The sequence below is a fragment of the Fusarium solani genome (assembly GCF_023522795.1).
Source record: "Fusarium solani strain SB1 chromosome Unknown bctg00000007, whole genome shotgun sequence".
Classification (NCBI taxonomy): Eukaryota; Fungi; Ascomycota; class Sordariomycetes; order Hypocreales; family Nectriaceae; genus Fusarium; species Fusarium solani.
The window spans coordinates 423588-447018 of NW_027072150.1; the positions used below are offsets into that span (position 1 = coordinate 423588).

The window sequence follows — 23431 nt, forward strand, 5'->3', positions numbered from 1 at the left end:
AACGGGCGAGACGAGGAATAAAGAACAACTCCACCAGCTGGACGATATCTCTCCCACGCAATCTAGACGTTGGCTGCAGCCATATCGCATTCAGTCAAGCATTCGGAGCCACACCCGGGTGTATGTGCATAAGTGACGGTCCTCACGGAGTCCTCGGCCGACCAGCTGAGACCCCGATGGTCCCCCAATATGCCGTCGGGTCAGGACTCGGAACTTTACTTGGGGCGAAACAAGACTTGCTGTCGCCTGACGGGGTCGAAATCTCAAATTCCTCTTGGCGAGATGACCGTCCGTGATGGGATCCGTTGGCTCACTTCTACTAGAAAAAGTGACACTCTTACGTATGTCTCAGAAATAGCTTCAAGAAATAGAACATCTCTATCTTCACTTCATGGGATCTAATCTATCAGCCTATCTATCCTACCTCGCAACCCGCCTATCAACATTCCCCCCAAGCCCTCAAGCATGACTGCACCAGACTTCAACCTCGCCATCGTCGGTGGCGGCATCGGCGGCCTCTGCCTCGCCGTATCCATCACAAAGTACACCTCCATTCCCGTGACGGTGTACGAGAACGCGCCAAAGTTTGGCGAGATTGGCGCAGGCGTCGCGTTTGGACCCAATGTCATTAAGGCTATGAATAACATCTCAGAGCCTCTTGCGGCTGCCGTGGGTGCTCGTGCGAATGGAAACACGTTCCCGGAGAAGAAGGGCACGTGGTTTGATTTTCGAGTTGGCATGGACGGTGTCGACGAGGCTGCGAGGGCAAGAGGTGTCGTCGCCGGGGCGTTTCTTGGCGCCGTCAACCACCCTGAGCCTGGGAGCTGGATGGTGAATCGCACGTATCTCATTGACGAGCTGGTCAAGCATCTTCCATCAGATATTGCTCGCTTTGGCAAGAATCTTGTCGACATCCAGGATCTTGGCGCCGAAGGCGTGGTGTTGTCATTCGAGGATGGATCAACGGCACGCCATAGCGCAGTCATTGGCTGCGACGGCATCAAGAGCCGCACACGACGTGTCATGCTAGGCGAAGGCAACACCGCCGCCAACCCCGTATACACTGGCAAATACTGCTATCGTGGTTTGGTCCCCATGGACAAGGCGGTCGAGCTGCTTGGCGAGGAAAAGGCCGTGAACTGCCAGGCCTACCTCGGCTACCACGGCCACATGCTCACATTCCCTGTGGCCGGAGGCCGGATGATGAACGTGGTGGCATTCCAGTCAGCCAAGGACTGGCCGCACGAGAGGATGGTCATCCCAGCCACGAAGGAGCAGATGGTCGACAGCTTCAAGGACTGGGGCTCCGACGTGCGCCACATCGTCCAGCTCATGGGCCAGTCCGACATCTGGGCCCTCTTCGACTCCCCGCCGACAGACGCCTTCCACAAGGGAAATCTGTGTCTGCTGGGAGATTCGGCGCACGGCTCAACGCCCTTCCAGGGAGCTGGCGCCGGCATGGCCGTGGAGGATGCATGCGTGCTTGGGCGACTTCTGCAGCAGGCTAAGAAGGCAACTGATCTGCCTTCTGTCTTTGAAGCGTTTAGCAGGGCTCGGGTCGAGCGCACAAATAAGCTTGTCAAGACGAGCAGGGAGGCGGGACATGTTTGGCACTTTGAGACGGAGGGGGATGATATTGATAAGATTCGAGAGAACTTGAAGGATAGGATGAGGTGGATTTGGGAGAACGACATTGAGAAGGACATCAAGGAGGCTGAGGCATGGTTGAACGGCAGGAAGTGAAGCGGACTTGGAACTCTGGAAAGGAATGTGGAAGAAAACCGCCTTGTTATCATACCAAGCTCATTTAGAATGTCAATAGTGTTCAAAGAAGGCACTCGTGCTTTCAAAAGGCCAGTTATGGCAAGCTGAATTGCAGGTGTTGGCTAGGCTTTTTCAATCAAGTTTGATGTCCAGAGCATGCTTATTGGCAATGCTGACCAAGTTTAATGACAAGCCATTATTCTAGATGCTTATTTCCCACCTGGCACCGCCGGGCTCACGCACATGCTCTGCTCAATATCATATATGATATCCTTGATGTGCTCAATACCAACAGAGACCCTCACCATCTCTGGTGCAACACCGAGGTCGATCTTCTCCTGCGGCAACATTACCTTGTGCGTGGTAGACCAGGGATGGATAGCAGTTGTCTTAGCATCGCCATATCTGAAGTTGTTAGCTAAAAGGTCAGACTCAGTTCAGGAGTGTCTTACCCAGGGTTGTTCGAGATCATCTTGAAGTTATCAACCAACTGCTCGCCCGCATCAGCCCCGCCCTTGATGCCAAACATGAGCACCGCTCCAGCGCCCCGAGGGAGATACTTGAGCGCGAGCTCGTAATGCGGGTGGCTTGGAAGGCCCGGGTACGAAACCCACTCGACGTTCTCATGCTTCTGCAGCCACGTGGCAAGGGCAATCGTATTCTGAGCATGCCTCTCGCACCGCAAGCTTAGCGTTTCAATCCCGAGGATAAACTGCTGGCTGTTGAACGGAGACAGACACGAGCCAACGTCGCGTAGTATCTGGCCTCGGATGCGCATGATGAAGGCTTCCCGTCCAAACTTGTCACTGAAGTTGAGGCCGTGGAAGCCGGGGCAGGGCTTGTTGAACTGCGGGAACCGCGTCGAGTCCTTCCAGTTGAAGTTGCCCGAGTCGACGATGATGCCACCTGTGGCGCTGCCGTGGCCGCCGATCCACTTGCTCATGCTCTCCACGACGATGTCGGCGCCGTGCTTGATGGGCTGGCAGAAGTACGCGCAGCCCACCGTGTTCTCAACCACGAGCGGAACGCCAGCTTCGTGCGCAACCTCGGCGATGGCTTTAATGTCGGGCACGTTGAAGTTGGGATGCCCGACCGTCTCGATGTAGACAGCCTTGGTGCGCTCATCGATGGCCTTCCGCACCGCCTCGGCAGACTCCTCCACTACGCGGCACTCGACGCCAAACTCGGGCAGCAGGAAGGAGAACTGGTTGTACGCCCCGTGGTAATAGTGCTTGCTGGCGACGATGTTCTCGCCGTGCCCAGCCAGGGCGACCATGGTCATGAAGACGGCAGCCTGGCCGGAAGCCACTGCCACGGCCGCCACGCCGCCTTCAAGCGCTGCGATGCGGCGCTCGACGACCGCCGTGGTCGGGTTGCCCGTGCGGGTGGCAATCTCGCCCTCCTCCTCGAGGTTGAAGAGGCGGGCGGCGTGGGCCGAGCTGCGGAAGTTGAAGACGTAGGTCTGGTAGATTGGCACGCCGCGGGCCAGCGTCGCCGAGTCGGGCGTCTGGCCTGCGTGGACCTGCAGGGTCTCGAACTCTGGTACGCGCTCTGGCTCTGCGGTTGTCGTCATGGTGATTGGTTGGTTGACTTGAGGTTGAGTTTCAATCTCTCAGGGTTGAAGAGTTGCAACAAGGAGGCAATACAAGTATTGTGATTGGTGGTGGAAAACCGCCGGCGAGGGAGGAGTAGCCAAGGTTTGTGACCCGAGAGTGGCAATGCTAAGGGATTCCTGGAACGAACATGGTCATTTTCCTGTGCTTTTCACGCTAAAGATAAGCCGATGGATGTCTTGAGCTCGGTTCCGACAAGCCTCGCCAATGCAATGTTGCGTGGCACGGATCCTCGGGCGTGTCGGGATTTTCGGACGGGACCCCGAGGCGAGGCTGGTCGAGATAACTTCATTCGGGATTATCTAGGCTCGGCTTGGGTCAGTAATAGGTCGATCCACATGATGGATGATACTTTTATATCCGTATGTTGAGACGTGGGATGTGTTGGAGTATCTCTCGAATCACAGCAGCATTGTCATCATCTTAAGCATCTAGAACTACGTGAAAGATGACGGTCAAGAAGCTCAAGGTCATCATCGTCGGTGCCGGCTTCGGCGGCTTGGGGGCAGCTATTGAATGCGCTGACCGTGGCATGGATGTGACTGTCATTGAAAAGCACCCCGACTCAAACAACCAGGGTGGTAAGTCATAATCTCCCAAGTGTCCATCACCTCTGTCTTCCGGAACAAGCTAACTCATCCATGTGTCTTTACAGACATTCTTGACTTCTTCCCCAACGCTGGCCGTATCATCCATCGATGGGACAATGGCAAGGTCGGCCAGCAGATTCACGACACCGGGTGCAGCCGCATCCGGACGATGGAGCTCTGCAAGTACGATGGAAAGTTCCTCACCAACGTGCCCTGGGCGAGAGACGGCAAAGAACACAACATTACGTACGCCGGCCACCGAGGTCAAGTCCACTCCATTTTCCTCGCCCAAGCAAAGAAACTGGTCAAGGACATCAGGATCGGAATAGCTGTTACCGAGTACCTCGAAGAAGATGGCAGAGCGGGCGTCTTGCTCTCCTCCGGCGAAACTCTCTGGGGTGACTGTGTTATTGCCGCAGATGGACCGCGGTCCATCGCCCGCGAGAAGGTGCTCGGCCTTGATAATGATAGCAAGGACGGGAAGAACAGCGGCTGGGCAGTGTTCAGAAGCTTCTTCAAGACCGACGAAGAAATGTTGAAGCATCCCGGGCTGAAGGGTCTGTATCATACCGACAGGGACACTGTCAGGTTTTGGATGTACGACAACTTGAGCCTCATGGCTTTTGTCTGGAACCAGGGCAAGGACATTGCTTGGGTTTTGATTCATCCGGTAAGCTAGCAAGCCTTGACACAACGAACGGGCGCCTAATACTCGACATCATAGGACGACAAAGAATCCAGCGAGTCTTGGTCAAATATCGCGGAGCGAGAGCACCTGGCCAAGTGGATGAAGTACTTCACCGCCGAGGACGCCCAGGCACTGTACGAAGTAACCCCCGTGGGCAAGACCATCGACTTCAAGCTCGTCTACCGCCCCACGATAGACAACTGGGTGAGCAAGGGCGGCCGCACCATCCTAATCGGCGACGCAGCCCACGCAAACCTGCCAACCGCCGGCCAGGGCGCGTCCCAGGCGCTGGAGGACGCCGTCACGGTGGCCCAGTGCCTGGCCATGTCCGAGGGAGACGTCAAGCTCGCTCTAGAGGCCGCGCAGCGGATCCGCTACCACCGGTCCAACGCCGTGCACAAGAGCGGGCAGACGAATCGGGATGCGTTCTACAAGATTCCCTGGGACGACATCGAGGCGGCGCCTGAGGAGTGGGCGAAGAAGAGGTTTCCGAAGCTGAAGCCGTGGGACCCGCTGCTGTTTGCCACGGAGCAGTTTCCCAAGGTGGCTGAGGATATTAAGAAGGGAGTCGTGGGTCATCTTGACGATGTGGCTGTTTCTCCGCCTGAGGGTGGATATTGGTAAAGGATGCTTTGCTAGATGGTCCCATGGATGCTTGGTTGTCCTTGCCAAGTTTATTCCTTACATGTTTGCAACAGGTAGATATTTGCACAATAGAAATATTTGCGTCAGATCAGCCTTGCAGTGTATCATTGTAACACTTGGGTGTACCCTGTGCCCAGGTCCATCCTGGCTACTCAAGTTCTTACTTCACGGCCCCCTTGCTAGCTTTGTCGTTAATGCCAGCTGATATGATGGTCTGAGTCCTGAAAGCACTCGGTGGCAAAGGTAGGTATCGCATTCTGGGGGTACCCGTCCAGATAGCCAAGACACGGTAGTTTGAAATACGAGCGTGATTTAGTGGTACACGTAACTATGCAACATGATGTGATGTCAAAGCGACTTGTCGACTCAAGAAAAATTAACCTAGGTGCTCGCTTCGACGACAGATGGCTAACTCGGCTGCATGAGGGTAATGGGCACGAGAGTAGCTTAGAATTGCCCGACATGCGACTGGTCGACTGCCAATATCCTCCGTCCATCTGACCTGACCATTGCCTTCTTCCTTGACTTGGCTCAAAAGCCCGGCAAATGATACCAATTTGCGATCGGGTTAGCAGTGAATTTTCCGACATCAACATGCCCGTACCTCGTGGTTGTTTACCGACACAGCACACCACAAGCTATCAGTGCCCCCCCTTGTCTCTGTTGTTGACAAGGAAATGCCAGCTATCAATAATTGGCAGCCGTTCGAGAGCGGGAAACGGGGTTATTGAGCGCCACGCGTAGACGGTGATGCTCGGCCGAAGTTTTGCTGATCTCGGGATTCTCGGGAAAATACACCGGTGGGCTGGGATGGACTGGTCATTTTCTCTTCGGTAGAGGCTGGGCCTGGGTTTTATCTCTGGCTGAAGGGGGGCCGACGCAGACATAGTTTGGCAGAGGAGGGGTCACTCTGTAGTAGACCAGGGTAAAGATACGTTATCTCACAGGTAGAGGTTAGGAGAGATAGAGCAAGAGGAGGCTGTTTTTGATGAGCCTAGAGAACATGAATGAAGTAATAATCAGTAGCAGCATTTTGCTGTGAAAAATCACCAAAAATAGATAAAACACGCAATAAAGCAACACGTATAACCAACAGTTGGATGATATTCCAATGTGCCCAGGTACAAGCTAGATACCATGTGAGCCGGCATTCAAGCCATGATAGCTTCATCGGGCTAGCTCGACCCCAGGTTTCTCTGCATGAACCAAGACCAAACCGGGCCCTGGCTTGCGTCTGCTCGGGCCCACAATTGAAACGGGGATTCAGATCGACTCCCGGGTTTCAATTCTTTCCATACTTGGACAGCCTCGGGGGAGGGGCCTCGAGACACATCCATCCCTGTGCTGTGTGTTATCGACGCCGCCTCGAGCTTGGAGATACGGGCTATGCGGTATGTCTACAAATACACGTCGGCCCTTCCAAGTAATGGCATTGAGGCTACCAACACGTTGTCGGATCACATCGACATCAATCAGAACCTAAAACCATCTTGCTTCAATACTCTTCTCACCATGGCTTTGTTGTCTCTGGGGCCAGTCGTTTCTCATGTGCTCATCCTAGTGGTGGCCATGTCCAACATCTGTATCCTGTCCTACGATGCAGGCATGATCAACAACCTGAACGCGGTCCAGCCGTACTTTGAACGTTCGTCAACCACACTCAGCCAAGGCCTTCCGCTAACAGCTCGGCAGACTTCAGCCTCGACAGTGATCTCATCGGTCTCAACGTCGCCATCGTCAGCGCCGGATGTATCTTTGGCTCTCCGGTAGTTGGCCCTATTGTGGATCGCTGGGGACGAAAGACCGGCCTTGGCATGGGCTCAGTCTGCATCATCCTCGGAGTGGTGCTGCAGGCGTCGGCGGGCAAGGGTAAGTGATCACTACCAACATGTCATCCAGACTCACGCTCACACATGGTTCGCAGTCGCCCAGCTCATCGCCGGTCGCTTCATCATTGGCTTCGCCACCATCATAAACGGCTCCATCGCCCCCATGTGGGTCATGGAGCTGGCCTCGCCCAAGTACAGGTCCATGCTCTCGAGCTCGGTCCTCGTCTCGGTGCCGTTCACCTCGTTTTTGGTCACTTGCATCATTCTGGGGATATATGACAAGCAGTCAGACTGGGCATGGAGGGGGATCATGCTGGCGAGTGCCCCAAGAAACGGTTCTTGCAATTTCTGACACACATCAAGGGAGAGGCAGTGCCCTCTATTCTCTCACTCTGTCTCTTACCGTTTGTCGAGGAAAGCCCAAGATGGCTCTTCTACAAGGGGCGCGGCGAAGAAGTAAGAGATTTTGCTTCACTCTTGGTCCAACGTCTGCTGACATTAGTCTAGGCTACTAATATCCTCGCTCGCTTGCACGCAGACGGTAATATCGAGCATCCAATGATCGTCGCTGAAACCCAGGAGATTCTTGGCGCCCTGGAGCATGAGAAGAAGAACAACGGAGGCTGGAAGGACCTTGTATCCCCTGGTATGATTGACTTTTCCCCTTGCAGCTCGACGACATCTGATGAAGAATGCAGCCCCCAACCTGAAGCGGTTCAGTATTGCTGTCCTTATGAACATCTTCTACCAGATCCTGGGAGGAAACATGATTCTGTAAGTTCATGGTCCTCCAATGGTTAACCCTTGTCCCTGACGCGTTCATCACAGCTACTTCTCATCCTTCCTCATTGCCAAGCTCGGAATCGAAAGCAGGAGAACTGTAATCCTTATCAACATTGGTCTGCTACTCTGGAAGGCCTTTTGCAGTGTTGGAGGCGTCTTCCTCATCGACAGAATTGGCGCTCGCAAGCCTCTTAGTAAGTCTGACCGCTCCGACCCATCATCTCGGTTGAAATTGACACCTCCCTCAGTCGCCGGAACCTCTGCCACTGTGGCTCTGTTCGGCATGCTTTCTGGTCTTTCGTACCTTTCGGATCAACGTCCCAACGAAACAGGATATGCTATTGGTGCCGTCGTTGTCGTTGGTCTGTTCCTCCTTGCGGTATCCACCAGCTGGTATGTCGTCCCACCCTATCTTTCAATCCAGACTCCACTGACAACGACAAAGGATGATTCTTGCCTATACATACCCCCCCGAAGTCCTCCGCTACTCCCAGCGAGCCAAGGGCGTGGTAGTCGCCCAAGCCATCGGCTACGCCTTCAGCTTCCTGAACCTCTACACCGCCCCGCTCGCCCTCGAGAAGATCGGCTGGAAGTACTACGCCATCAACGGCAGCTGGAACTTTGGCATCCTGATCGTCGTGTACTGGCTGTTTGTGGAGACCAAGGGCAGGACGCTCGAGGAGATAGACGAGCTCTTTGACGGCATGGTCTACACGGGCGGCGTCATCATCGGGCACCGTGCTGCGCGGGCGCTAGAGGAGGAGGAGACTGGGGATGCGGGAAGCATTGCGAAGAGACGGCTTACAGCGACCTTGGCGAATAAGGAGTAATAGGATAAGATAATATTAAGAAAAGAATATAAGTTTAACTTTATTTTTATTTTAATTATTTTAATATCTTTATTAATCTATTTTCGTATTTTAATATTATTATTCTAATTCAAAAATTATAATAATTTTTTATTATTATTAAAGTTATTATTAAAGTTATTATTAAAGTTATTATTATTTATATTCAGAAGGGTCTTTGACAACCGCTGCGCCTCACCTTGGCGAGCGTCGCAAAGGTAAAAATGTCTAGGCCAAGGCATCAGGGTCCATTTGCTAGGTCCCAATTCCGTCGATCCACGATGATTGGTCGCAAGACTCCACGAATTGCAGAAAGCAGGGTTTGCCTCTGTGCTGCCATGTCTACTATGAAGGATGCACTCACAGGTAGCTTTGTGTGGTTTGGTTTCAGTATTCACGTTTGCCTTCCCCTAGTAACCCAGAAGCAAAGGCCCTAGATGATCTAGATTGTTATCGTCGCGTCACGATGAGTATCTCCGTTAATGCTACACATGCTGCATATGAGTTTCCAAAGGCCTCTAATCTGGGTCCCGACACGTTCGGCCGGATGTCGGGCCAGTCAAGGCAGCAAAGCAGAATTTTGAGAAGACGAGATGATCTTATCCCCAAGAGTCTCCTCAAGAATGCCTTGACTAAATGAGAGGGGAAAGATGGCGCCAAGGCTCGCGATGCACAGCCCCTGCGAACAATCACCCCTGCCCATTGGTTCAGCCCGTTGAAGGCTTTCTCACAGCGCTTAAACCGCCTCACATAGCCACTGCGGCTGAGATTGCAAAGCAGCATGGCATGATTATGTTCTTTCAACCTCTCCATCAAATGTCGATGCCCACCATATCGAGTATCAACATCTTGAACTGACACATTCGACTCAATGCGCACTTTTGCCTCCGTGTAACCATGGAAGCCATCGGCGCAGGCGCTAGCACTCTGGCATTTGTGCTGCTGGCCCTCAAATCGGCCAAGGTCATTCACGAATCGCTCTCCGCAATCAAGGATGCACCGAGGATAGTGCGTGAACTGGCACAAGACATTCAACTTCTACAGTCAGTCCTCGGACGCTTGACGCACTGTCCTTTGAGCCATGCTCCGAGCAGCACAGTCAATTCTTTCCAGGACATGCTCCAGGCCTGTACGGCTGAACTCTCCAGCATTGAGAATCGGTTGGAGCAGTTTAAGAAGAAGCCAGACAGTAGCCGCTCCAGCCGGGTGTACAAGGGGATTCTTGGGTATGTGAAGAAGGAGGAGCTCGAGGAGGCACGAAGCAGGGTGCGAGACAAGACGACTCAGGCCAACTTGTATCTTGGCTTGCTTCAAGCACAGGCGATTTCGGATACAACTTCCAAGATCGACGATCAAGCGACAGCAACAACGGGAATTTTGGAACAAATCTTAGGCGAAGTCGCAAGGCTTCATTCCCGTCTCGACAGCAATGACGCATCTACTTCACATGATGATGCCACCGAAGACGCTTCAGCTTCCATCACCCAGAACCTTGAGACTATGACGCTGTGCTCGGAGCTCGAAGAGAGTATCTCACGCCTATCGAGTCTTATTGATCACGATGGGTTGACTCTTGACGCCGACGACGCGGAGCAAATCGTCGACGACCTTAGAAAGTTTATCCTGATAGCCAAAGACAAAGTGAAGGCCAAGCAGACGGGAAAGGGAAAGGGAAAGGCAACTATAAATCCATATGCAGTGGGCGATGACAGCGGTCAAGTACGGAGAGACTTGAAGCTGATTGAGGGCTTGATGCTCTCAGCTCCCATTGTTGCCATCAACCAACCAGGTACCATCTTGTGCTTCATATTCACTCTCAAGGAGAACCAAGCTGACGTGTCAGTTCCCAATTCTACCCATCTCCGCGCCCATCTACCAACTGGCGCCATCATCAAGCAGAAACGAGCAAGAGAAGAAATCGACGTTGAGCACGGCTTCCTTACAGTATCAGTAAACAAGCGAAGGCGAGTCTCTCGTAGACCCAACTCCTCCGAGAGCGCAAGTACCCACCGAGATGTCGTGGCGAATATCATGTTCCGCCCCTCACAATCGCCGTGGATGTTTTCCGTCTCGGTCTCCCAAGGACAGTTGTTTGATCGCAGTATTCAGAGCATACCACGTATTTCAGTTTGTCCGATTATTCCTAATGGATCACCTGTGTTTCGATTGGTACAAGAGGGTAATTTAAGAGAGTTTCGCATCTTGCTGGATGAGGGCAAGGCAAGCCTCAGGGACCATGATGAACAGGGCATGCCTCTATTGCACGTGAGATTAACGGAGCCAGCATTCCGGATCCTCGAAACTAATCTTGATATAGTACGCAGCCGCAGGAAGCGTCGAAATGTGCAAGTTTCTCATTGAATCCGGTGCAGATGTCGATGAAATGGGAGAGAACAGCGGAACCGCACTCAGTCACATCACAGGGTTGAGCCGACATGATACTACACTGGTGTTGCTCGAGAACATGGCCGATCCAACACTTTCTTACCCAGGATGGGACAATCCATTATCGGCTGCTTGCAGCTCAGATATTGTAAGTATCTCACCTTCCGCGTTGACTTGATGCTCATCTCTGTACAGCCATCTGTGGAGCTCTTTCTGAAGCATGGAAGTCACTTTGCCCTACATGACTTTGAGAGTTCAGACATGAACGGCAGAACGAGACTGCATCAGATCTGCATGGCCGACTCAAGATCAACGAGCAAGCGAAAAGCAGTGGCTATGCTGGTTGCTGCTGGAGCCGACTTGAATGCTCGGGTAGTTCAGTCTTGGTCTCCGGACGATCACCAGACGCTTGGCTTTACGTGCTTGCATAGTCTCGTGTACACCGCACATCAAACAGGCGATAGGGACGAACTTGAGACTCTTGTCTACTTGATTCGGCAAGGTGCAGACCCCTCTGCAGTCGACCATCACGATAACACAGTCGCAATGCGAGCCTACCTGCCCAACGAGAACGACAACCAGTATTCATCCAAGGGCTCATACAGAGGTGATCTCTGGGACGCTGCTGTCGCCATCTGTGGCTATGACCTTCAACAGTTCCGAGCCTCTTACCCCAGAATCCCCAGGTACAACAAGAGCTACAGCAGACAAGACTTTGAGAAACTATGGCTTGGACACAAGTCTCTTTGCCCATACTGGGATGACAAACGATACCCACAAGCTGGTGGTGATCAAAGCTATTGGAAACAGCCTTCACAGCGCTGCAAGCATGTCTCATGTTCAGAATGCGATCAAGATGGCGAAGGTCCCGCTGAAGCAGAGCCAGATCCCATTAAGGAAGATGATGTCCCAATGTACGCCTTGAACTATCACAACAGGTATCCACGCAGTCCTTCGGTGGATCAGATGGGCCACATTTCTCGAGAGTCTGATGTTTGGAGACGCACGCATTATACCCCGGGTCTTAGCCCTGAACAGTACGCAACCAATGACATGGATCCAGAAGAGGACTACATGGACGAGATGGATCTGGATGGCATGAGTGCTGACGAAGCAGAGTTGGAGGCCCAATATCTGTTGGAAAACTCACTAGAGGCATACCGAGACCGCCAGATCGACGAAGATGAAGATTTGCTTCATGCTCTCGAGCCCGAAGATGGCCTTGAACCTCCATCTGAAGAAGACGGTGAAGAAGTATTTTGGAGATTAACACGCCCGGCGGAGGATGAGGCGGATACCTTTATCGACTACTGGATTGATCACGGCTCTCCTCGTCAAACAGAGGCAGAGAAGTTCCATGAGGGTTACGATGGTATCTCGCCTCCGCCGAGCGAGGATGGCGAGGATGTATATAGAAGGTTGATGGACATGGCTGATGGTTATGAGTTGGACGATCTGAGCGTTGTCGAGTATGACTCTCGGGTTCATTGAGATCAAAGGGAGGGCTTGACAATCTATCCAATGACAACTACCTAGTGAATACGAAGGCCCGTTACCTCCGTGGTAGTGCAAACTATTAAATCAGAATAACCCCTAGACTAGCTTGCTGGAGACGAAAGGAATGGCAGTATAGCCCGGCCGGTGTGTCCAGTTTTCCACTTCTTGAGCGCATCAATGTCAGCAATCGGCCTGGCCATGCAAATAATCCCACACGTACCGGTTGACATTCACATCTGCATCAGTCGTCCGGCTCTGATTCCCATTTGTACTGCGAACACATGAAGCCACTGAGGTGGGAATTCGGCCTCCATATTGATGCACTGGATCTCTTGCCACGCCATTCCTGGAGCATCCCTACGGGTGTCGTTCTCCAGGAGCAGCGATCCCTCCTTCTCCTCGTAGTCAACACCAAAGCCTCTCTTGACAACCACCATCATCTCTTTTCCACGCTCTCCTTCCTTGGCCAGGCTTTTTTCTTCTTCGGTGCCAAGGGGAAGTTCATCTATCCAGTCGCTGGGCATGTCTCGCTCCAACACTACGCAGGCGTCGTGATCCAGGACTACGCCAGGCATGTCGCACAGAGTGGGACGATAAATGGTGGCAGATGGTTTGGCTTCATCACCATCCCTATCATTCATGATGCCCTACCAATGCGCTGGCTGCGGATGGTGTATAATCCGCTCGATCGGAAACCCAAGCATTGCCGATTCGCGGGTGATGTAGTAGAGTTCCTTCCAGCCACCACTTTTCGAGATCAGCTCGTCCAGAGTTAGGTAGTTTACAAACATGAGCAAGTTGTTGGTGCCCTGTACTGTGAGTGTGTCGAGACGGAGCCCTGGGAGTAGTTTGAACATAGCACCCAGCAAATAGGAGCAAATAGTCTCCCTCCCTGGAAGAGGCTCGGTCAAGAGAGGCTTGGCAGTGGCCTGCACATGTTTAATCTTTGAGAGAGTTGAGACAGGCAATTCCGTTAATACGTCAAGCATGGCCTGGGGTGTCTTGAAGGTCAAGTGAATCTGGCCGATCCAGCTATCACCAATTTCGTCTCTAATTCGGCGGCAAGTTCGGACGAAGGCGAGAGTCTGCAGAGGCCTACTTTTGGGACGGGTGGCCTGTTCAGTCCTTTTAACACTCCATTGAAGTCTTTTCGAAGAAAAGAGATGCGCGTAAATCTTTAGACGAAGCTCTTGGGGAAGTCGAAACATCATGCTCTCCTGCTGCTGATAGAGAGCCGGGTCTGGCTGGCCAGGCGGATGCGATCCCGGCGTCACCTGCTTTCTCTTCTTTTCACATTCCATAGTGGGAAGGGGTCCGTTGCTCAGTCAAACTGAGAGATGAACGAAGATGAAGGATGGGATTTGAACCGCTGCGAGTGAGGGCATGCTCATGGTTCATATAGGGACTTTTCCTGTCACCAAAATAGAGTTCCAGATACAATGACAAAGAATGCAGTTCCCAACGCAAAATTGGCGTAAACCCTAATGCTGCATGACGCCGCAGAGGCGAGGCGAGTGCTGCCTGGAGGTGATGTTTTGCGAGATGATGAATCCTGGGTGTTGTTGAACTGGGTGAGCTTGCTGAGAAGCCGTGCCCGTGCCGTGCATCCAGACGTCAAGAGGTCGCAAATGGAGATGACCTTGACAGGACTGAGTAGAGAGAAGTAAATGTGAGAGGCGTATCAGTTGACAGCTAGTGGTATCATGATGCCTGTTGAGATGTCATGGTGAGCCTGTATTTACCAGCACGCGTTGGCGATAAGCAAAGACGATCCTCAATGACGTCCCCCTCAAGACGTCTGTGACACAAAAACAAAATGAAAGAGGTACGCGCAACCCATTTTGCAAACTCGAAGCAAAAAATTACCTGCTTGAAGCCAGATTCGAACTGACGATCCCTCACGGGAGTGGTGCTTAAGACCACCGCCTTAACCACTCGGCCATTCAAGCTTGAGGTTTATTTTTTGCGAGTTTCTGTCACTATGTACACTCCGATTGACTTGCTACTTTGACGACGACCAGTAACCACGTAGTCCTCGGGTGCGCGCAAGAAAACAGTTTCTGTAGTGAATTTCTTCTATTGATTGCTCGGAGGCTCGGATTCCTTGGTCGCTGCTTGTGCCCTATGACAAATGCTGCCACAGCACCTGTTGCTCCATCATCGGGATCCACATTATATGACATGAAGATTCAAGTGCTGATATGCCTCGGAGCAGGTTTCTTGAGAGTTTCAGTCCCCGAGGGCATAACAAGTTAGTTGATTGGGTTTTGGGGCACTGGGTCTTGTTCTTCTGTCAACTAGCCTCATTCAGAAGCTCGCGAGTACCGCAAGGTCCTAGATAGTCCATGGCCTGATTCTACAGGCTCTTTAACATCCCATTGGACTACCTACACTCAACTGTGTAATCCCATCCTTCACTTCGCCATCCTTCGGTCTGGCAACGTCACTGTCCTCAATTCTCATACCCAATTGCCCTAGAAGATCGCACAAACGACAAAGGCGCCGACTTGGCTAGAAACCCCCCTGCGTGACCGGATACATTCGGATCTTCTCCAAGGAAATTGGTGGGAAATCCAACCTCGAACGGTTTCACGCTCTCCAGGTACTCAACTTGCTTCTCCGTCAACCTGATCTTGAGCGACTGGATATTGTCGTGCAGGTGCTTAACCTTCCTCCCACCAACAAGAGGGAAGACGTTAGGTGCCTTGGCCATTACGTAGGCGAGCGCGACGGCAGTAACCGACTCGATTCCATGCTCGGCTGCGACGGTGGCGAGTGCCTCACTCATCCGTATCTCATCCTCCGTCTGGTTCTGGCTCGAATCACCGCTAAACAGACTTCGAAGAGGTTCGCCGCTCTTGTTGCGCTCCTCGACTTGCTTCCTGCTCTGAAATTTCCCGCTGCCGAGAACGTCCCAAGGCGACAAGGCCATGCCAAAGTGGCGGGCCATTGGGATAATCTCTCGTTCAAAGTCGCGCAGCATGACATTCCAGCGGCCTTGGTAGATGCAGAAAGGTGTCTTCCCGTGGGCGACTGCATACGTGTTTGCTGCGCTAACAACCCACGCAGGAGTATCAGAGACACCTAGGTAGAGCACTTTACCCTGCTCCACCAGGATGTGCAGGCTATTCATCACCTCCTCAATCGACGTAGTATAGTCCCACCAATGCAGATAGAGAATGTCGATCCAATCCGTCTGCAGCTTTGCCAGAGAATCTCTCACACTCATATGCAAACTCCTCTTGTGGTTCCCGCAGTGGTTAGGTGTCTTTCCCTTTCCTAGCTCATGCGCCTTATACTCGGTCGTATACTTGGTCGCAATGACGAGCTGGTCTCGGTTCTTGCGAGACACCATCCACTCGCCTATCCACGCCTCCGACTGCTCGTCCTGATAGCCATTGGCCGTGTCGATAAAGTTGCCTCCAGCTGCGTAGTATGCATCGAGGAGCTCAAACGCCTGCTCTTTGGTCATGCTGCCCATGAAAGAGGACCAAGCATCGCCGATTGACATGCTCCCGAGTTGGAGGGGAGACACACGAAGACCGCATTTTGGCGAGAGGATGCGGTAGCGGCCAAGTTCAGTCGGGGGTTCAGGCGAGCTCAAGTCCATGATAGATGAAGGCGGCGTAGTAGATGAACGATGGGAATAGTTTTTTCGATGGGTGTGAAGTGCAGAGGAACGGCTAGGTCTACTTCTGGGAGGTCCCCTTGATATACTGCTAACGGGCCGGAGTTCTTGGTGGGTTTGACTTGACCGCAGCTGAGATTGGCCCCTCTCCTGATCAGATATACATAGATACGGAGTTAACGGCGTCACGGCGTCAGCCACATACAGATATACATAACATTCCGAAATAGGACATGTTTCGCCGGACTCGCTCTCTTTATCCTTGCACGGCGAATTAAGCTTTGCCAAGGGATGTCCAAGCCAGACATTGACATCGACTCGTATTTCCAAAGACACATGGCCGTTATCTCAGGAGGACAACGATACCGCCAGGTTGTTTCTCGGTCTCGGTCTCGGTATGGAGCCTTGCTAAGGAGCCCTCAGGGACGTGCGGCGAGTTCTGGAAGCGAAATTAAAGCAGCCTTGGGCTGCCAGTGGAGCAGAAGTTGATGTGGGCTTGAGCAGAATTTGGTGTTACACAGCTGCAAACGGACTTAGCCAAGTTTATCTCCATGTTGTCAGAACCTGAGCGTATTATCCCTACGGTTTGTCTAGAACCAGCAATAAGACAAACTTTTTGCATAACTATGATTCTCAACGGGTCATTCATCAAAAGCTGACAGCTAAGCCATATTCCGAACATCACATACCTGCCAACCAACGTCGGCCTCGGCTTGGAAGCGGCTCGACACTTTGTCCGACTCCATGCTGCACGCGTGATCCTCGCCGTGCGCAACGTTGAAGCTAGGAATCTCGCTAGACAATCAATTGAATAGTCCACTGGCCGACACGGAGTCTGCGAGGTCTGGGAAGTGGACTTGGCCTCTTATGAGTCAGTTAAAGCGTTCGCGGCGAGAGCCGTGAAGCTTCCGCGGTTAGACGTTCTCATGGCGAGTGCGGGGATCGCGACTACACGATACAGCACCGCCGAGGGTCACGAGCGCAGCATCACCGTAAACGCCATCAGCACCTTTTTTCTAGCACTCTTGCTGGTTCCCATACTCAAAACAATGGCCCAGCAACATCAAGGAGCAAACCCCCATTTATCCGTGGTTACCAGCGAGGTCCACGTATGGACTGATCTCCCGGAATGGAAGACTGATAACACGGTTACAACGCTCGACGACGAGACCAAGGCCAACATGAACATGCGCTACCCGGCTTCAAAGCTCCTGCAGGTCTTTCTGACTTGTGAACTGGCGTCAAGACTTGAAGGCTCGGGCGTGGTAGTCAACATGCTGCAGCCTGGCATGTGCCATTCACAGCTGACACGTGAAGATGGGTGGATGACTGCCATTCTAAAACTGTTCCTTGCCCGTTCAACTGAAGTGGGAAGTCGGACTCTGGTCACGGCTTCATCTGCTGGACCTGAGAGTCATGGCGCCTACATGAGAGATGGAGTGGTGGACGATGGGCTGTCATCTTTCGTTCGCAGCGAGGATGGGGAAGCAGCGCAGAAAAAGCTGTGAAAAGAGTTGTCTGAAATTCTAGAGAATATCTGCCCAGGTGTAACCACTTTCTGAGCTGCTCCATTTGGCAGTAGACTTATTAAATAGCCCCAGACAGTTCAGCCGCTCTTTGAGTTGCAAACTGTCACCAGTGTCTATAGTTATTACCTTAGCACTTACTTGGCCCTCAATTTACCAAAACTGCCCAAGAATTGGCCTGACCAAGCACCTCCGCCCACCGGGGTCAACTCGGCTTATCTAGAGCCCGAAGTAGAATCGAGTATGGTTGAGTTTCGTCTACTTGGTCGCTATCTGTACGGCCGAGTCTGGAAGCAAGTTTCAAGTGGCTGAACGTTTGAACTTGGATTTTTGACTCAACAAACCAGCCAAAAGTATGCTCTTGACGTGTTGAATCAAATTCAGTACATAAATAAGTTGCCTCCCCCGACGCCTCGACGATTCATCTGTTCCTTGTCACCAACAATCTACCACTCTGCCCCAGCATGGCACAATATTTACCAAATACCTCGAGAGAAGTTCCAAATCACGGCAAAATGCTGTCGCTTCCCTGGGAAATCATTTTTATGATCCTAGAGCATCTCCCTCCCCACTCTTGCGTCGCTCTCGCTCTGGCAATCAAGCCTGTTTTTACCACTCTCTTCCCAACTGGCAGAGTGCCAGTCCTTGGATACCATCCCGGCCAGATCTCCTCCGACCCTTCAAGACGGTTCGAGCTTTCAGAAAGGGATGAACTCCTTTTGCTGTTTGAGAAGGATGATCCCACTCTGGCCTTTTGCTTCTACTGCCGCAAACTCTGCGCTATCGACTCGGGCCAGGCCACTTGAGTTGCGCGCAACCTACTGTCCTCCAATGAGTTGCCTCTTGTTCAGGTTTCGAGACCATCTCGATAAATTATATTCTCCCTGGAGACGCGATCGAGTTGCCGTCTGATTTGACTCTACTCACGATAGCTTACCACCCTTTGGCCTGGATTCCAGGAATCCGTTGGCCCGCCCTTAACTTTGCAGAGGCACGCTTGGCCATGAATCGGCATCTGTATGGCGAGCCATACGGATTGTCACCTGAAAGTCTCGAGTACAGGTACGAATTCGAACGGTTCATCAACCTCACAAACTTCTTCCTCGACATTCACTGGCCTCTAAGCCGACACCCTCAACGCCGCCAATATCTCACAAGACACCGCCAAAGCAAAGTCTTGAACTCCCGCGCGCCCGGTTCGGATGTTTTTACACATCCCTGGACCTTCAAACATATCTCTGAAGCACAAATTATTGATAATGAGCTTTATATTGCTCGATTCCACTCCATTAAGGGTCCCCTGGTAGAGAAATACCGGTTCTTCCACCTACTCTGGGTTCTCAATCTGCCAATATGCCGGCACAAATACAGTTCTTTCTCCACCTCAGTGCCGATCTCATGGTGGTCATGTGATGAGTGCTTTACAGATTTCTTGATATCGATCTGGGAGGACGAGCTTAAGGGATGGAACTGCGAGGTGACGACCTGTCATCGTCTTGGGAGCTGTCGAAGCCCATTCGACCCCATCTAGCGACTAGCCAATGAGACGAGATTTGATGGCAAGCCTCGGAAATGGCTCCTGCAAAGGCCACTCGACGAGCACGAGAGACTGCGCCAAATGGACCGTATACGGTACGTAGACGGAGAAGCAGGTACAGACCAAGAGTTGGGATCGGCTCAGAAAGCGGATAGAGCGGGTGGAATCGAGGGTTGTTGGGCCCATCTACGGGAGCGCCAGCGTGACTGGCAAGGATGGGAAGTCCGTGAAGCTCTTCCGAGTGAGGTTGAGGGGGATCGAAGAAGTCGAAATTCACCAAGATCAGTGTGGAATATGCTTAGACGTAGGAGGGGCATCAACAGCTCATAAGAGTCAGCTTGGAATGTCATCTGCAATATCTTGTAAAGGACGGATTCGGGTTGCATGCTAAGAGCAGCTTATCCGCGGCTCAATTGCCTGCCGTGGCGGAGCAGAGCTACCACGTGTTCTTTTTAGCGGTGATCACGACATATTCCTACAATCTTACGGCTGCCTATACTCTTCATTTGTCACCTCTCAGATACCAGATACTCAAAATGACCGCTCAAGATGCTCGTTTCTCTCTTCCTGAAACCCTCTGGGATCAAGCACTCACGCGTTTCGATGACCTCAAATCAACCGGCAAACTCTTCCACAGTCCGTATGAAACCACATTGTACCAGAAAGATGAGTTGAAAGTCGCTTTTCAACTGGCACCACAGCTCGATAAGAAACCAATTCTCCCAGCCGACGCTCCGGAGCGCAAGTCAAACCATGCCAAGCGTAACCCGTTCGCCAATCCCGATCCAGAGTTTACGTTATGTCACGTTGGCTCATCGCATACCCTCATGCTCAACATGTACTGCGTCTATCGCCCAAGCCTTATCCTTGTTACTCGCCAATACGCACCTCAGTCCGACTTGCTTGACCCTTCCGATCTTGGAGCATCGTGGGCCTTGCTGCGGCATCTTTCGAAAGCCCAGACAGAATCACGCCTGATGATGTTTTACAATTGTGGCGCTGAATCGGGTTCCAGTCAAGGACACAAGCATATGCAGATCATGCCATATCCTCAGCCTGAGGAAATTGGATTTCAGATCTTTCCAGCGCGGGCAGAGTCAACGGACCAGGTAACGAGTGGTCTGCCAGGTGTGCCATATGCACATTTTGCGTTGAAGTTGCCAGACAACAGCACCATCGACGATGTTATCAAAGCCCACGGAATCTTACAATCAGCTTATCAAGAGTTTTTAAAGGCTCGAGGACAGGAAGTCTCGCCTTCGCCGCCGCACAATCTCTTGCTGACATCTTCTTGGATCTGCCTTGTCCCTCGTCGACACTCTGGGGCTGAGCGAGACGCTCTGACAAATGCTATGGGTATGGTCGGAATCGTCTGGGTAGCCAATGAAGGCGAGATAACTGAATGGTCCAATGCCTCGGGATCTGTCGAGGGTCACTTTGAGTATCTGGGGTATCCTGCCTCAGGTTGAGAAATAATGTTCTGCGGTCTGGTACAGGAAGGACGGGTAGGTCTCCTCTGGCTAGGTATTGAGATATCTGGAATTTCGCATTCGTTTTAGATTCCAATTAGATTCCAATTTGAGTCTACTTAGACTCGATTTTGATGCGATTTTGATCGGACTTTGATGCAATTTAGAAGAGACTATGATCAGTTGAGGCCTAACAACCCAGATGCGGTTTCAAGTTCAAACCTACCATTCCCAGCCTCTCAACTCTGAAAACAGCGAGATCTAAACCATCTCGTTGTTCCAAAAATTCAACTTTCTTTCAATCAACTCCTCTGATTCTCAGCGAACGGCAGCATGCAACCAAGAAACTCCAGAGCTAACCAATAAAAGGCCTTCGTCCTACTGCGCCTCATGCGGCTGACCTGCATGTTCAGCTGGAGCCTAGGATCCATATCACCCTCTTCCCCGCCTTCTTCATCTTCCTTTGGTTGTACAGTGTTGCAAATATGACAAACGAGGAAGAGCACGCCCATACCGTTGAGTGGAGGTGTCACAAGTGCCGGGACATCTGGTGGGAGTGGAAAAAGTCGGCCCCAAACGAACAAAAAGGGATCATTACATTCAAGCACCACGAATCTTTTGCCGCCCTTGAAGAGTCGGCCGCCGCTGGCTGTTTCCTCTGTGCCAGTTTCCGGGCCTCAACTATCTACCACGACTCATACCCAAAAGATCGAAACTCGGGCCCGATCGTGCTTGAGGTGTTGAAGTCGTCTCTCAGCCCGCACATCACTTTCAAGATTGGTAAATCCGAATATTACGAAAGTTTCGAGTTTGCAAAGCTTCAAGATAGACTCGCTGGTGGGATTAAAGGGAGCAGACTCCCTGCCAAACGTAACCCTCTCCTCCTTGGCGCGACGTTATCTCGAGGCTAACGGTGCCCAGGTCTTGCTCCAGACTCTCTCGATCATGATCTGGATCACCTCGTTAGAAGACTCATTAAACCCTGGATTCGCAGCTGTACAACCGGCGAGGGTCTTCATAAGGATTGTGATCGCCGAAAGAAAGAACAGAGTGACGCCCAATCCATTCCAACACGGCTGATCGATGTTGGCCATGACAAGTCCAGTATTGTCCGACTAGTTGTCCCGGCAGAAGACTTCCCGGCCGAGAGGCCCAATTATCTCGCCCTCAGTTACTGCTGGGGTCTGGGAAACGACCCTGCCAAGACGACGCGGGACAACATCAAGGACCGACGACAAGCCATCGACACCTCGCAGCTCCCAAAGACAATCCAAGATGCAATCAAGCTAAGCCAGCTTGTGGGTATCCGCTATCTGTGGATAGATGCTCTCTGCATCATTCAATCTCACGAAAAGGATAAGTACTTTGAAGACTGGAAGGCCGAGGCTCCAAAGATGGGTTCCTACTACTCCAACGCGTACTGTCTCATCGCAGCATCCGGAGCATCAGACAGCAGCGAAGGGCTCTTCGCCGAACGAGTCGCCCAACGGTATCCAACAAAGGCTTGTGTGATCTCCTTCGATCAAGAGAGCAGCGAGTACATGTACTTCCCATGTCCACTCCCGAACATCCTGGACTGGCTTCCACGAGAGCCTCTAATGACACGAGGCTGGTGTCTCCAGGAAACGACCCTGTCCGTTCGGACTCTTCACTGGTCTAGTGTCGGTTTATTCTGGGAGTGTCCAGGTGTATCTTCAGCTTCAGAATTCCAACCCGAGGGCTGGAAGGTGTGGGAGACGGGTCCCGAAGATATGTACCGCATCTTTGACGTAAAGGCCGATAAAGCGCTAGGACAGGCGTGGACTCAACTTGCCGGAAACTACCTCAACAGAGGCTTCACCTTCAAGACGGATCGTCTCATTGCCATCCAAGGCCTGGGGAGGCGTCTCGCTGCTATGCACAACACGGAATATTTTGCAGGCGTCTTCAGCTCCAATCTTGCCGATGGGCTACTATGGGCTGCCTTTGACGCTCAGGCCGAAAATCGTGAGAAGCTCGAGTACTTTCCAACGTGGTCTTGGGCTTCTTGCGGATCTCGGGCCTATTTCACTGGGCCTTTGGCTTATAAATACGTCCAATGCCCCCAGTCTGGCATCTTTCCATCGGTACGAGATGAAATGGACTTTAGCGACAGCTCAAAGAGGACGCTGCGTTTGGAAGCTCCCCTAATGACGATCGACTTTGGAGACGAGACCAACCAGGATGATATGAAGGTCACGCTCAAACAGGGGCAGTACGGCGTTGACCTACAATTCGATACACTGGATCTTACGCCTTCGCCTCTAGGAAAGATTCTCATTCTTCTATTGGGATGTCCCGAAAGCCGCGACCTTCCGTACAAGGGCCTAATTCTTCGACCTAAGGGCAATATGTACGAACGGATTGGGCTGGGTACTTTGACTGTCTGGGGAAATGCAGAACCACTAGATAAGTGTCTTGACTCTTGGAGAAAGGAAGTTGCTTTGGTCTAGATGAGGATAGCATCAATTGATCCGAATTAAACGAACTTCCAGACATACTGGGAATCTGCTTGTTGCCGTGCTTTCACCCACGTTGAAATTTGACAGCCTGTGCCTTTCCTCAACATTGTGATAATCAGGACTGATTACTGTACAGCCATGTGGTCAAG

At 52.0% G+C, this 23431-nt stretch overlaps 10 protein-coding genes across 10 annotated transcripts; 7 read left to right on the forward strand and 3 right to left on the reverse strand.

Annotated features, from left to right (window-relative positions):
- Positions 1-465: 465 nt before the first annotated feature.
- MRS44_010943 (uncharacterized protein) lies at positions 466-1743 on the forward strand (the record flags this gene model as incomplete). Its single annotated transcript, XM_046278453.2, has 1 exon — positions 466-1743. The coding sequence occupies one exon, from the start codon at positions 466-468 to the stop codon at positions 1741-1743; it is 1278 nt and encodes a 425-aa protein (XP_046135410.2).
- Positions 1744-1973: 230 nt separating this feature from the next.
- MRS44_010944 (uncharacterized protein) lies at positions 1974-3337 on the reverse strand (the record flags this gene model as incomplete). Its single annotated transcript, XM_046283448.2, has 2 exons — positions 1974-2169; positions 2217-3337. 2 exons carry the CDS (start codon positions 3335-3337, stop codon positions 1974-1976), a joined length of 1317 nt encoding a protein of 438 aa, XP_046135409.2.
- Positions 3338-3825: 488 nt separating this feature from the next.
- MRS44_010945 (uncharacterized protein) lies at positions 3826-5279 on the forward strand (the record flags this gene model as incomplete). Its single annotated transcript, XM_046272678.2, has 3 exons — positions 3826-3958; positions 4033-4637; positions 4692-5279. The coding sequence occupies 3 exons, from the start codon at positions 3826-3828 to the stop codon at positions 5277-5279; spliced, it is 1326 nt and encodes a 441-aa protein (XP_046135408.2).
- Positions 5280-6812: 1533 nt separating this feature from the next.
- MRS44_010946 (uncharacterized protein) lies at positions 6813-8742 on the forward strand (the record flags this gene model as incomplete). The annotated part of the gene is made up of 8 exons (XM_065619533.1): positions 6813-6945; positions 6993-7169; positions 7225-7372; positions 7420-7585; positions 7637-7775; positions 7828-7903; positions 7958-8305; positions 8358-8742. The coding sequence occupies 8 exons, from the start codon at positions 6813-6815 to the stop codon at positions 8740-8742; spliced, it is 1572 nt and encodes a 523-aa protein (XP_065475605.1).
- Positions 8743-9657: 915 nt separating this feature from the next.
- On the forward strand, positions 9658-12636 carry MRS44_010947 (uncharacterized protein; the record flags this gene model as incomplete). The annotated part of the gene is made up of 3 exons (XM_065619534.1): positions 9658-11025; positions 11078-11293; positions 11341-12636. The coding sequence occupies 3 exons, from the start codon at positions 9658-9660 to the stop codon at positions 12634-12636; spliced, it is 2880 nt and encodes a 959-aa protein (XP_065475606.1).
- A 236-nt stretch (positions 12637-12872) lies between these two features.
- MRS44_010948 (uncharacterized protein) lies at positions 12873-13943 on the reverse strand (the record flags this gene model as incomplete). Its single annotated transcript, XM_065619535.1, has 2 exons — positions 12873-13272; positions 13339-13943. The coding sequence occupies 2 exons, from the start codon at positions 13941-13943 to the stop codon at positions 12873-12875; spliced, it is 1005 nt and encodes a 334-aa protein (XP_065475607.1).
- Positions 13944-15094: 1151 nt separating this feature from the next.
- MRS44_010949 (uncharacterized protein) lies at positions 15095-16252 on the reverse strand (the record flags this gene model as incomplete). Its single annotated transcript, XM_065619536.1, has 1 exon — positions 15095-16252. One exon carries the CDS (start codon positions 16250-16252, stop codon positions 15095-15097), a length of 1158 nt encoding a protein of 385 aa, XP_065475608.1.
- A 944-nt stretch (positions 16253-17196) lies between these two features.
- MRS44_010950 (uncharacterized protein) lies at positions 17197-17778 on the forward strand (the record flags this gene model as incomplete). The annotated part of the gene is made up of 1 exon (XM_046278450.2): positions 17197-17778. The coding sequence occupies one exon, from the start codon at positions 17197-17199 to the stop codon at positions 17776-17778; it is 582 nt and encodes a 193-aa protein (XP_046135403.2).
- Positions 17779-18311: 533 nt separating this feature from the next.
- Positions 18312-18602, forward strand: MRS44_010951 (uncharacterized protein; the record flags this gene model as incomplete). Its single annotated transcript, XM_065619537.1, has 1 exon — positions 18312-18602. The coding sequence occupies one exon, from the start codon at positions 18312-18314 to the stop codon at positions 18600-18602; it is 291 nt and encodes a 96-aa protein (XP_065475609.1).
- A 1267-nt stretch (positions 18603-19869) lies between these two features.
- Positions 19870-23273, forward strand: MRS44_010952 (uncharacterized protein; the record flags this gene model as incomplete). Its single annotated transcript, XM_065619538.1, has 3 exons — positions 19870-20797; positions 21172-21582; positions 21724-23273. 3 exons carry the CDS (start codon positions 19870-19872, stop codon positions 23271-23273), a joined length of 2889 nt encoding a protein of 962 aa, XP_065475610.1.
- Between the last annotated feature and the right edge of the window lie 158 nt (positions 23274-23431).